This window comes from Opisthocomus hoazin, chromosome 30 (assembly GCF_030867145.1).
Source record: "Opisthocomus hoazin isolate bOpiHoa1 chromosome 30, bOpiHoa1.hap1, whole genome shotgun sequence".
NCBI classification, from domain to species: Eukaryota; Metazoa; Chordata; class Aves; order Opisthocomiformes; family Opisthocomidae; genus Opisthocomus; species Opisthocomus hoazin.
In genome coordinates, this window is record NC_134443.1 from 2673233 (window position 1) to 2683678 (window position 10446).

Consider the following 10446-nt stretch of genomic DNA (forward strand, 5'->3'; position numbering starts at 1 on the left):
AATAAACCCACCCCTCACAGCCCCCGGGAGGACGGCCGCGGCGGGCTGGAGCTTTCAGCCGCTCGCTGAGTCGCTGCCGTGGGGAGGGGTGCAGGGCCCCCCCCTCTGCCTCCCCCCGCAGCAACCAGAAAACCACCAAAATAAGGCAAAAAGGTGAAAAACCCCCCCAGCTGAGCCCCCCGCCCCACACCCATCCCCGCGCCGCGTGTTGGGCTGGCGGCGGCGCGGGAGCGAGGAGGGGTCCCCAGCCCCCTCCAGCTCCCCCCCCCAGGCCCCCCTCGGCTCCTGGGTGGTTTTTGCTTGATTTTGGAATTTTTTTTCAAAATTTGTTTTTTTTCAAAATTTGTTTGTTTTTTTTTTCCCCCTAATTTCTCCCCTTTTCCCCCGGGAGCGCGGTCGCCGTGTGTGTACATAGCAATCACGTTTTAATTCCACCTCCGGATGGCGGGGCTGGGGGGGGCTCGGGGCGCTGCCCCCCGCCCAGGGCCACCCCGCGGCTTTTATATGAAGTTGGAATTTTACTTGATTTATTTTAATTTGGTTTTGTTTTTGGTTTTTGTTTTTTAGTTGCTAGCCTCCATCATATATGTTTGATAAAGGTGTAGGGTTAAATATCTACATAAAAATTACCAAAAAAAACCCCGAGGAGGTGGCGGAGCCTTTCTTTCTCGCGGCGGGGGGCGGGGCTGCCCGAACCCCCCTCCCCCGGGGCTGTGGGAGCGCCGAGGGGCCCGGTGTCCCCCCCCCATCGGGCCGTGGTTGCGCCCGGGGCCGCGGGGGTTCCCCAGGGGCGGGCGAGTCCAACGCGGCCTGCGGGGGGGGGGAGCCGAGGCTGAGGCCGCTCCCGCCACACCGGGTGGGTGGGACCACGGCGTTCGGCCCCGCCCTTGGGAGGGGCTCTCCACTCCTGGCTCCGCCCTTGGGCGGGGACCGCACCCCCGAGGCCCCGCCCCCTGCAGGGGACCCCGGCGTCCGGGCGGCGGCGGAAGGGGCGGGGCGTGCCGCCATGCCGTCCGCACGCGCCTCCGGGCGGCTGCTCTTCGCTGGAGCCTCGCGCCGGCACCGGGTGCGCTCGTGCCCGTCCCCCCCTCCCCCCAGCCCCCCATCCCCGGGCCCCGGCGTCCTGCCCCCCCCCCTCCCCCCCGGGCCCTGCTCTCGCGCCCCGAACGGGACCGAGGCGCCCTGACCCCGCCGTGACCACGTGACACCGGCGGGGCGCTGACCCCGCGCTGACCCCGCGCTGACCCCTGACACCCCCCCCCCCCCCTCGGTCCGCAGGTCTCTGGGCCGGCCCCGGGCCTCCCCGAGCGGCTCCGGCTCTTCCAGCAGCTGCGGGCGGAGCGGGAGCAGCGCGATGGCCCCGGCCCCGGCCCCCCCCATCCGCATCGCCCTGCCCGGGGGCCGCCGCCTGCCCGGCCGCGCCCGCCAGACCACCCCGCTCCAGGTGGCCGCCGAGCTCGGGTACGGGGGGCTGCCCGCGGGCTCTGGGGGCCGCGCCGGGTCCCCACCGCCTCCCTGGGGTCCCCACGGTCTCTCCACCGGGTCCCCGCTGTCCCCATGGGAGTCCCTGCACCGGGTCTGTGGTCCCCATGGGGTCCCCAGGGTCCTCACGGGGTCCCCACCGCCTCCCTGGGCTCCCCATGGTCTCTCCACAGGGTCTCTGCTGTCCCCATGGGGTCCCACGGGGTCCCCACCACCTCCCTGCTGTCCCCATGGGGTCTCCGCACTGGGTCTGTGATCCCCAGGGGGTCCCCAGGGTCCTCAGAGCATCCCCACGGGGTCCCCACTGTCCCCACGGTGTCCCTGGGGTCCCCACAGTTTCCCCACATTGTCTCTGTGGTCCCCACGGTGTCCCCACAGTCCCTGCTGTCCCCCCTGGGGTCCCCACAGTGTCCCCACAGGGTCTCTGTGGTCCCCACGGTGTCCCCAGGGTCCCTGCTCTCCCCACGGGGTCCCCACTGTCCCCACGGTATCCCTGGGGTCCCCACAGGGTCCCTACGCTGTCTCTGTGGTCCCCACAGTGTCCCCGCTGGCCCCCCGGGATCCCTACAGTGTCCCCATGGGGTCCCCGCTGTCCCTATGGTGTCCCTGGGGTCCCTACAGGGTCCCCCACGCTGTTCCTGTGGTCCCCACGGGGTCCCCAGGGTCCTCGCAGTGTCCCCACGATCCCCGCTCTGCCCCTGGGGTTCCCACAGTGTCCCTGCATGGTCCCCACTGTCCCCACAGTGTCCCTGGGGTCCCCACGCTGTGTCTGTGGTCCCCGTGGTATCCCCAGGGTCCTCGCAGTCTCCCCATGGTCCCCGCTCTCCCCCCTGAGTCCCCACAGTGTCCCCGCAGGGTCCCCACTGTCCCCACAGTATCCCTGGGGTCCCCACAGGGTCCCTACACTGTCTCTGTGGTCCCCACAGTGTCCCCACAGTCCCTGCTTTCCCCCCTGGGGTCCCCACAGTGTCCCCATGGTGTCCCTGGGGTCCCCACGGTGTCCCCAGGATCCCCACAGGGTCCCACGGTCCCTGCTCTCCCCCCCCGGGGTCCCCAGGGTCCTCGCAGTGTCCCCACGATCCCCGCTCTGCCCCTGGGGTCCCCACAGGGTCCCCACGTTGTCCCTGTGGTCCCCACGGTTGTCCCCAGGGTCCTCGCGGTCTCCCCACGGTCCCCACAGTGTCCCCATGGTGTCCGTGGGGTCCCCACAGGGTCCCCACACTGTCCCTGTGGTTCCCACGGTGTCCCCAGGATCCCCACAGGGTCCCCACTGTCCCCCTCCGTGTCCCCGCAGCGGGGACCTGCCGGAGGCGGCGCTGGTGGCCCGGGTGAACGGGACCCTCCAGGACCTCGACCGGCCCCCTGGAGAGCGACGCCGACCTCGAGCTCCTCGGCTTCTCCTCTCCGGAGGGACGGGCGGTGAGTCCGGGGGGCCGGGGGCCACGTGTCCCCCCGACCGTCCCCTCCATGTCCCCCCGTGTCCCCCCCCAGGCCTTCTGGCGATCGGGCGCCTGCGTCCTGGGCGCGGTGGCCGAGCAGTTCTTCGGGGCGACGTTCTGCGACGCCCAGGGCCACCGAGGACGGCTTCTTCTGCGACGTCCACATGGGAGAGAGGTAAGGGGGGGGGGGACAGGGTGGGGACACCCCCCACCCCCCCCAGAGCCGGGACCCGGTGTCCCCAGCCCGTCCCCGCGCCCGCAGAGCCGTGCGGCGCGACGAGCTGCCGGCGCTGGAGGACGCCTGCGCCGCCTTCGCCCGCGCCGGGCACCGCTTCGAGCGCCTCGAGGCCACCCGCCCGCAGCTGACGCAGCTCTTCCAGGTGAGACACCCCCCCCAGCGTGTCCCCCTCCCCGCCCTGGTGTCCCCCTCCCCACCCCGGTTTCCACCCCCCCACCCCGGTGTGCCCCCCCCCGGCGCGGGGTGCACCCTCCAGACCCCGCCCTGGGGACATCGGGACCCTCCCGGGTGGGGCTGTGGGACCCGGGTGATGCTGGCAGGGACCAGGGTCACCCCCCCCCCCCCCCCCCACGGTGTCCCCACGCACAGCGTCCCTTGTGAGACTGTCACCCGTCTCGGGGTCCCCCCTGGCACGGTGTCACCCCCCCCATCAGTGTCCCCACCCCTTGGTGACACTGTCACCTGCCTCAGGGTACCCCCCCACACAGTGTAATCCCCCCATCAGTGTCCCCACCCCTTGGTGACACTGTCACCCGCCTCAGGGTCCCCCCCCTGCACAGTGTAACCCCCCCCATCAGTGTCCCCATCCCTTGGTGACACTGTCACCCACCTTGGTGTGTCCCCCAGCACAGTGTCACCCCCCCCATCAGTGTCCCCACCCCTTGGTGTCTCCTGTGCCACTGTCACTCACTTTGGTGTGGGTGTACCCCCCCCAGCACAGTGTAACCCCCTCGCGGTGTCCCCTGTGCCACTGTCACCCCCCCTTGGTGTCCCCCCCCAGCAGTGTCACCCCCCTCCTTGGTGTCCCCTGTGTCACTGTCACCCCCATTGGTGTCCCCCCCAGCACAATGTAACCCCTCCATCAGTGTCCCCACCCCTTGGTGTCCCCCATGCTGATGTCACCCCCCCCTCGGTGTCACCCCCTCTCGGTGTCCCCATCCCTTGGTGTCCCCCATGCCACTGTCACCCCCCTTGGTGTCCCCCCCAGCACAGTGTCACCCCTCCCTTGGAGTCCCCATCCCTTGATGTCTCCCATGACCACTGTCACCCACCTCAGGGTCCCCCCCTGGGTGCCCCCACCCCTCGGTGTCCCCCCGTGCCGGTGTCACCCTCCCCTCGGTGCCCCCACCCCTCGGTGTCCCCCGTGCCGGTGTCACCCCCTCGCTGTGTCCCCCCCCCAGCACAACAGCTTCCCAGCTGCAGCAGGTGGAGGAGGAGGTGACGTCCCCTACGGCCACCGTCTACCGGTGAGCGCGGGGGGCTCCGGGCTGGGGGGGAGGGGGCGGGGAGGGGACACCCCCCCGTTATTTGTGACACCCCCCGTCCGTCCGTCTGTCCCCCCGTCCCGCAGGTGCGGCCCCCTCCTCCTCCTCTCCCCCGGCCCCTTCCTCCCGCACACGGCGCTGCTCGCGGCCCCTGCGCGTCCGGACGGTGAGTCCCTGTCGGGCGGGGGGGGGGGGCACCCGATGGAGCCCCCCCCATCCCAGCGCCCCCGGTGATATATTTTTTTGGGGGGGGGGGGGACACCCTGGCAGAGCTCGGCCGCCTTCTGGCGCGGCCGCCCGGCCCTGCCGTCGCTGCAGCGCCTCGCCGCCATCGCCTTCCCCGCGGAGCGCGACCTGGCCGAGTGGCAGCGGGCGCGGGACGAGGCCGCGCTGCGGGACCATCGCCGCGTCGGGCGGGTGAGCGCGGGGGGGGGACCGCGGTGGCACCCCCCCTCGGTGTCCCCCATGCCGCTGTCACCTGCCTCGGGGGGCCCCCCCCGGCACGGTGTCACCCCCCCCCCCAATGTCCCCACCCCTTGGTGACACTGTCACCCGCCTCGGGGGCCCCCCTGTCACGGTGTCACCCCCCCCCTCAGTGTCCCCACCCCTTGGTGACACTGTCACCCGCCTCGGGGGCCCCCCCTGGCACGGTGTCACCCCCCCCCCCAGTGTCCCTACCCCTTGGTAACACTGTCACCCGCCTCGGTGTGTCCCCCAGCACAGTGTCACCCCACCATCAGTGTTCCCATCCCTTGCTGTCCCCCCCCAGCACAGTGTCCCCATCCCTTGCTGTCCCCTGTGCCGCTGTCACCCCCCCTTGGTGTCACCCCCCCATCAGTGCCCCCATCCCTTGGTGTCCCCCCCCAGCACAGTGTCACCCCCCCTTGGTGTCCCTGTGTCACTGTCCCCGTCCCCCCCCCACGCTGTCCCCTGTGTCACTGTCACCCCCTTTGGTGTCCCCCCCAGCACAGCGTCACCCCCCCCCATCAGTGCCCCCATCCCTCGGTGTCCCCCCCAGCACACTGTCCCCCCCCCTCAGTGTCCCCTGCCCCCCCCAGTGACACACCCCCCCCCCCCCCAGGACCAGGAGCTTTTCTTCTTCCACAAGCTCAGCCCCGGCAGCTGCTTCTTCCTCCCCCGCGGCGCCCACATCTACAACGCCCTCATCGACCTCATCCGGGTAGGACCCCCGCCCCGCACCCCCCCCCTCCCCGCGCCCCCCCACCCCGCTGACCCCCCCCCCTCCCCCCCCGCAGAGCGAGTACCGGGCGAGGGGCTTCAGCGAGGTGGTGACCCCCCAACGTCTTCAGCCCGCGGCTGTGGGCGCAGTCGGGGCACGGCCAGCACTACGGCCCCCACATCTTCGCCTTCGCCGCCGGCGCCGAGACCCTCGCCCTCAAACCCATGAACTGCCCCGCGCACTGGTGAGGGGCACCGAGGGGGGGGGGACACACACCGCGGGGTGGGGGGGCGGTGACACGGCCATCTGTGTGTCCCCCCCCCCCCCCGCAGCCTGATGTTCGCCCACCGGCCGCGGTCGTGGCGGGAGCTGCCGCTGCGCCTGGCCGACTTCGGGGGTGCTGCACCGCAACGAGCCCCCCCGGCGCGCTGAGCGGGCTGACGCGCCTGCGGCGCTTCCAGCAGGACGACGCCCACATCTTCTGCGCCCCCGAGCAGGTGGGGGGGCCCCCGGTCACCCTCCTGTCCCCCCACGTCGCCCTCCTGTCCCCCACGTCGCCCTCCTGTCCCCCACGTCACCCTCCTGTCCCCGTGTCCCCTCCCCACGTACCCCCCATCCCCGTATCCCCCTCCTGTCCCCATGTCCCCCCCCTCCTGTCCCCGTGTTCCCTCCCCGCATACCCCCATCCCCGTATCCCCCTCCCCGTGTCCCCCTCCTGTCCCCGTGTCCCCTCCCCACGTACCCCCATCCCCCGTATTCCCCATCCCCGTATCCCCCCTCCCTGTCCCCGTGTCCCCCCCTCCTGTCCCCGTGTCCCCTCCCCACGTACCCCCATCCCCATATTCCCCTCCCCGTGTCCCCCTCCTGTCCCCCGTGTCCCCTCCCCACGTACCCCCATCCCCGTATCCCCCTCCCCGTGTCCCCCTCCTGTCCCCGTGTCCCCTCTCCACCTCCCCCCATCCCCGTATTCCCCTCCCCGTGTCCCCCTCCTGTCCCCGTGTCCCCTCCCCACGTACCCCCATCCCCGTATCCCCCTCCTGTCCCCGTGTCCCCCCCCTCCTGTCCCCGTGTCCCCTCCCCACGTACCCCTATCCCCGTATTCCCCTCCCCGTGTCACCCTCCTGTCCCCATGTCCCCTCCCCCACGTACCCCCATCCCGTATCCCCCTCCCCGTGTCACCCTCCTGTCCCTGTGTCCCCTCTCCACGTCCCCCCATCCCCGTATCCCCCTCCCCGTGTCACCCTCCTGTCCCCCGTGTCCCCTCCCCACGTACCCCCATCCCGTATCCCCCTCCCCATGTCACCCTCCTGTCCCCATGTCCCCCCCCTCCTGTCCCCGTGTCCCCTCCCCACGTACCCCCATCCCCGTATCCCCCTCCCCATGTCCCCCCCTCCTGTCCCCGTGTCCCCTCTCCACCTCCCCCCATCCCCGTATTCCCCTCCCCGTGTCCCCCTCCTGTCCCCATGTCCCCTCTCCACGTCCCCCCATCCCCGTATTCCCCTCCCCGTGTCCTCTTCCCTGTCCCCGTGTCCCCCCTTGTTTCCCTTTCCCCCTCCCTGTGTCCCCATCCCCCATGTCCCCCCCCACCCCCGTGTCCCGTCCTCATCCCCATGTCCTCCTCCCCATCCCCACGTCCCCTTCCCCATGTCCCGTCCCCATGTCCCCCTCCCCGTGTCCTCTTCCCTGTTCCTGTGTCCCCCCCCATGTCCCTCTCCCCCTCCCTGTGTCTCTCTCCCCATCCCCGTGTCCCCTCCCCATCCCCGTGTCCCCCGTATCCCCCTCCCCATGTCCTCTCTTCCCTCTTCCCGTGTCCCCATGTCCCTCCCCATCCCCGTGTCCCTCCCGTGTCCCTCTCTCTTTCCCTGTGTCCCCTTCCCCGTGTCCCCCCGCGTCCCCATATCCCCCTCCCCATGTCCTCTTCCCTGTTCCCGTGTCCCCGTTCCCATGTCCCCATTCCCGTGTCCCCTCCCCGTCCCTGTGTCCCCCATCCCCGTGTCCCCCCCCGTCCTCATGTCCCTCTCCCCGTGTCCCCTCCCCCGTCCCCGTGTCCCCATCCCTGTGTCCCCCTCCCCATCCCCGTGTCCCCCCCCCCGTCTCCATGTCCCTCTCCCTGCGTCCCCCTCCTTGTCCCCCCCCTTGTCCCCGTGTCCTCCCCCCCGTCCCCATGTCCCCCCCCCGTCCCCGTGTGTCCCCCCAGGTCCCCATGTCCCCCCCCTTGTCCCCGTGTCCTCCCACCCGTCCCCATGTCCCCCCCCTTGTCCCCGTGTCCCCCCCGCTGACGCCCTGTCCCCAGCTGGAGGCCGAGATCGCCGCCTGCCTGGACTTCGTGCGGACGGTTTACGCCGTGCTGGGCTTCTCCTTCCGCCTGGCGCTGGCCACGCGGCCGCCCGGCTTCCTGGGGGACGCCCGCGCCTGGGACCGCGCCGAGCAGGTGGGGACGGCGGCGGGGACAGGGGTGGCCCTGGGGGTGCAGCCCCCGGCGCTGCCGCCACGTCCCTGGGGCTCCCCAGTGTCACCTCCTGTCGTGTCCCCTGCCCTGTGTCCCAGCGTTGTCCCTGTGTCCCCCTGTACCATGTCCCAGCTTGGCCATCACGTCCCAGCCTTGTCCCCATGTCCCCTGCATCAGGTCCCAGCCTTGTCCCCATGTCCCAGCCTTGTCCCCATGTCACCTGCACGCTATTCAAGCTTGGCCATCGTGTTCCCTGTGCTGTGTCCCAGCTTTGTCCCCATGTCCCCTGTGCTGTGTCCCAGCTTGGCCATCGTGTCCCAGCCTCGTCCCCATGTCTCCTGCATCAGGTCCCAGCCTTGTCCCCGTGTCCCAGCCTTGTCCCCCATGTCCCCTGCATCAGGTCCCAGCCTTGTCCCCGTGTCCCAGCCTTGTCCCCATGTCACCTGCACCCTTTTTGAGCTTGGCCATCGTGTTCCCTGTGCTGTGTCCCAGCTTTGTCCCCATGTCCCCTGTGCTGTGTCCCAGCTTGGCCATCGTGTCCCAGCCTTGTCCCTGTGTGCCAGCCTTGTCCCCATGTCACATGCACCGTGTTCCAGCCTTGTCCCCCGTGTCCCCTGCGCCGTATCCTAGCTTGGCCATCATGTCCCCTGCACCATGTCCCCGCTTTGTCCCTGTGTCCCCTGTGCTGTGTCCCAGGTTGGCCGTCCATGTTCCAGCTTTGTCCCCATGTCCCCTGCACCCTATCCCAGCTTGGCCATGATGTCCTCTGCACCTTATCCCACCCCTGTCCCCCATGTCACCTGCACCGTATCCCAGCTTTGTCCCTGTGTCCCATGCGCCATATTCCAGCTTGGCCATTGTGTCCTCTGCACCATGTCCTAGCCTTGTCCCCATGTCCCCTGCGCTGTGTCCCAGCTTGGCCATCGTGTCCCAGCCTTGTCCCTGTGTTCCAGCCTTTTCCCTATGTCACCTGCACCGGGTCCCAGCTTTGTCCCCATGTCCCCTGCACCCTATCCCAGCTTGGCCATCATGTCCCCAGCACCATGTCCCAGACTTGTCCCCATGTCACCTGTGCCCTATTCCAGCTTGGCCATCATGTCCTCTGCATGGTGTCCTAGCCTTGTCCCCCATGTCACCTGCGCTGTATCCCAGCCTTGTCCCCATGTCTCAGCCTTGTCCCCTGCGCTGTCCCAGCCTTCTCCCCATGTCCCCGACGTTGCGCTCCTTCCCCGCCACATCCCCAAGTCCCGGGCTGTCCCCTGCCATCCCCGCATCACCCCCGGCTCACCGTGTCCCCTGCCTCGTCCCCTGCGTCCCACCCCCACCCCGTGACCCCCCCATCTGTCCCCACAGCAGCTGGAGCGGAGCCTCCGTGCCTTCGGGGAGCCCTGGGAGCTGAGTCCGGGCGACGGCGCCTTTTATGGCCCCCAAGGTGAGAGATTTATTTATTTGGGGGGGGGGTTTGTCCCTGAAGGGTCCCGGTTTGCCCCCTCCGGGGGGCAAACCGGGACCCTTCAGGGACAAACCCCCCCCCCCCAACTCGTTATTCCCAATAGATCGATATCCGGATCCGGGATGCGCTGGGGCGGCAGCATCAATGCGGCACCATCCAGCTGGATTTCCAGATGCCGGAGAGGTTTGAGCTGGAGTACGCCAGGTATGGGGGGGGGCAAAGGGGGGGGGGGTAGGATTTGGGCTGGGGGGGTCGGTATAGGACCAGGGGGTTGGGGATTTGGGGATGGAGGGGCAGGATTGGGGCTGGGGGTTGAGGATTGGGGCTTGGGTTGGGGCAGGATTTGGGATTGGGGGGGCAAGATTGGACCTGGGGGTGAGGATTGGGGCTGGAGGGGGCAGGATTGGGTCTGGGGGGGGTCAGTATAGGACCAGTGGGTTGGGGATTTGGAATGGGGGGGCAGGATTGGGGCTGGGGGTGAGGATTGGGGCTTGGAGGGGGGCAGGATTAGGGTTGGGGGGGGCAGGATTGGGGCTTGGGGTTGAGGATTGGGGCTTGGGGGGGTCAGGATTGGGGCTGGGGGTGAGGATTGGGGCTGGAGGGGGCATGATTGGGTCTGGGGGGGTCAATATAGGACCAGGGGGGTTGGGGATTTGTAATGGGGGGGCAGGATTGGGGCTGGAAAGGGCAGGATTGGGGCTGGGGGTGAGGATTGGGGCTTGGAGGGGGGCAGGATTAGGGTTGGGGGGCAGGATTGGAGCAGGGGGTTGAGGATTGGGGCTTGGGGGGGGGTCAGGATTGGGGCTGGGGGTGAGGATTGGGGCTGGAGGGGGCAGGATTGGGTCTGGGGGGGTCAATATAGGACCAGGGGGTTGGGGATTTGGAATGGGGGGGCAGGATTGGGGCTGAGGGTGAGGATTGGGGCTTGGAGGGGGGCAGA

The 10446-nt window shown here is 69.7% G+C and overlaps 1 protein-coding gene across 1 annotated transcript in view; it reads left to right on the top strand.

The window, feature by feature from the left end:
* Positions 1-987: 987 nt before the first annotated feature.
* The window catches only part of TARS2 (threonyl-tRNA synthetase 2, mitochondrial), a 10612-nt gene continuing 1153 nt past the window's right edge, over positions 988-10446 (top strand). The window contains 22 exon segments of the mRNA XM_075445280.1: positions 988-1066; positions 1279-1370; positions 1372-1461; positions 2777-2840; positions 2842-2901; positions 2974-3051; positions 3053-3096; positions 3184-3301; positions 4341-4352; positions 4354-4406; positions 4511-4574; positions 4576-4590; positions 4695-4841; positions 5506-5604; positions 5681-5719; positions 5721-5848; positions 5937-5997; positions 5999-6019; positions 6021-6101; positions 7898-8035; positions 9407-9517; positions 9610-9710. Coding sequence (XP_075301395.1) covers positions 1007-1066; positions 1279-1370; positions 1372-1461; positions 2777-2840; positions 2842-2901; positions 2974-3051; positions 3053-3096; positions 3184-3301; positions 4341-4352; positions 4354-4406; positions 4511-4574; positions 4576-4590; positions 4695-4841; positions 5506-5604; positions 5681-5719; positions 5721-5848; positions 5937-5997; positions 5999-6019; positions 6021-6101; positions 7898-8035; positions 9407-9517; positions 9610-9710 — 1676 coding nt within the window. The 5' untranslated portion in view covers positions 988-1006.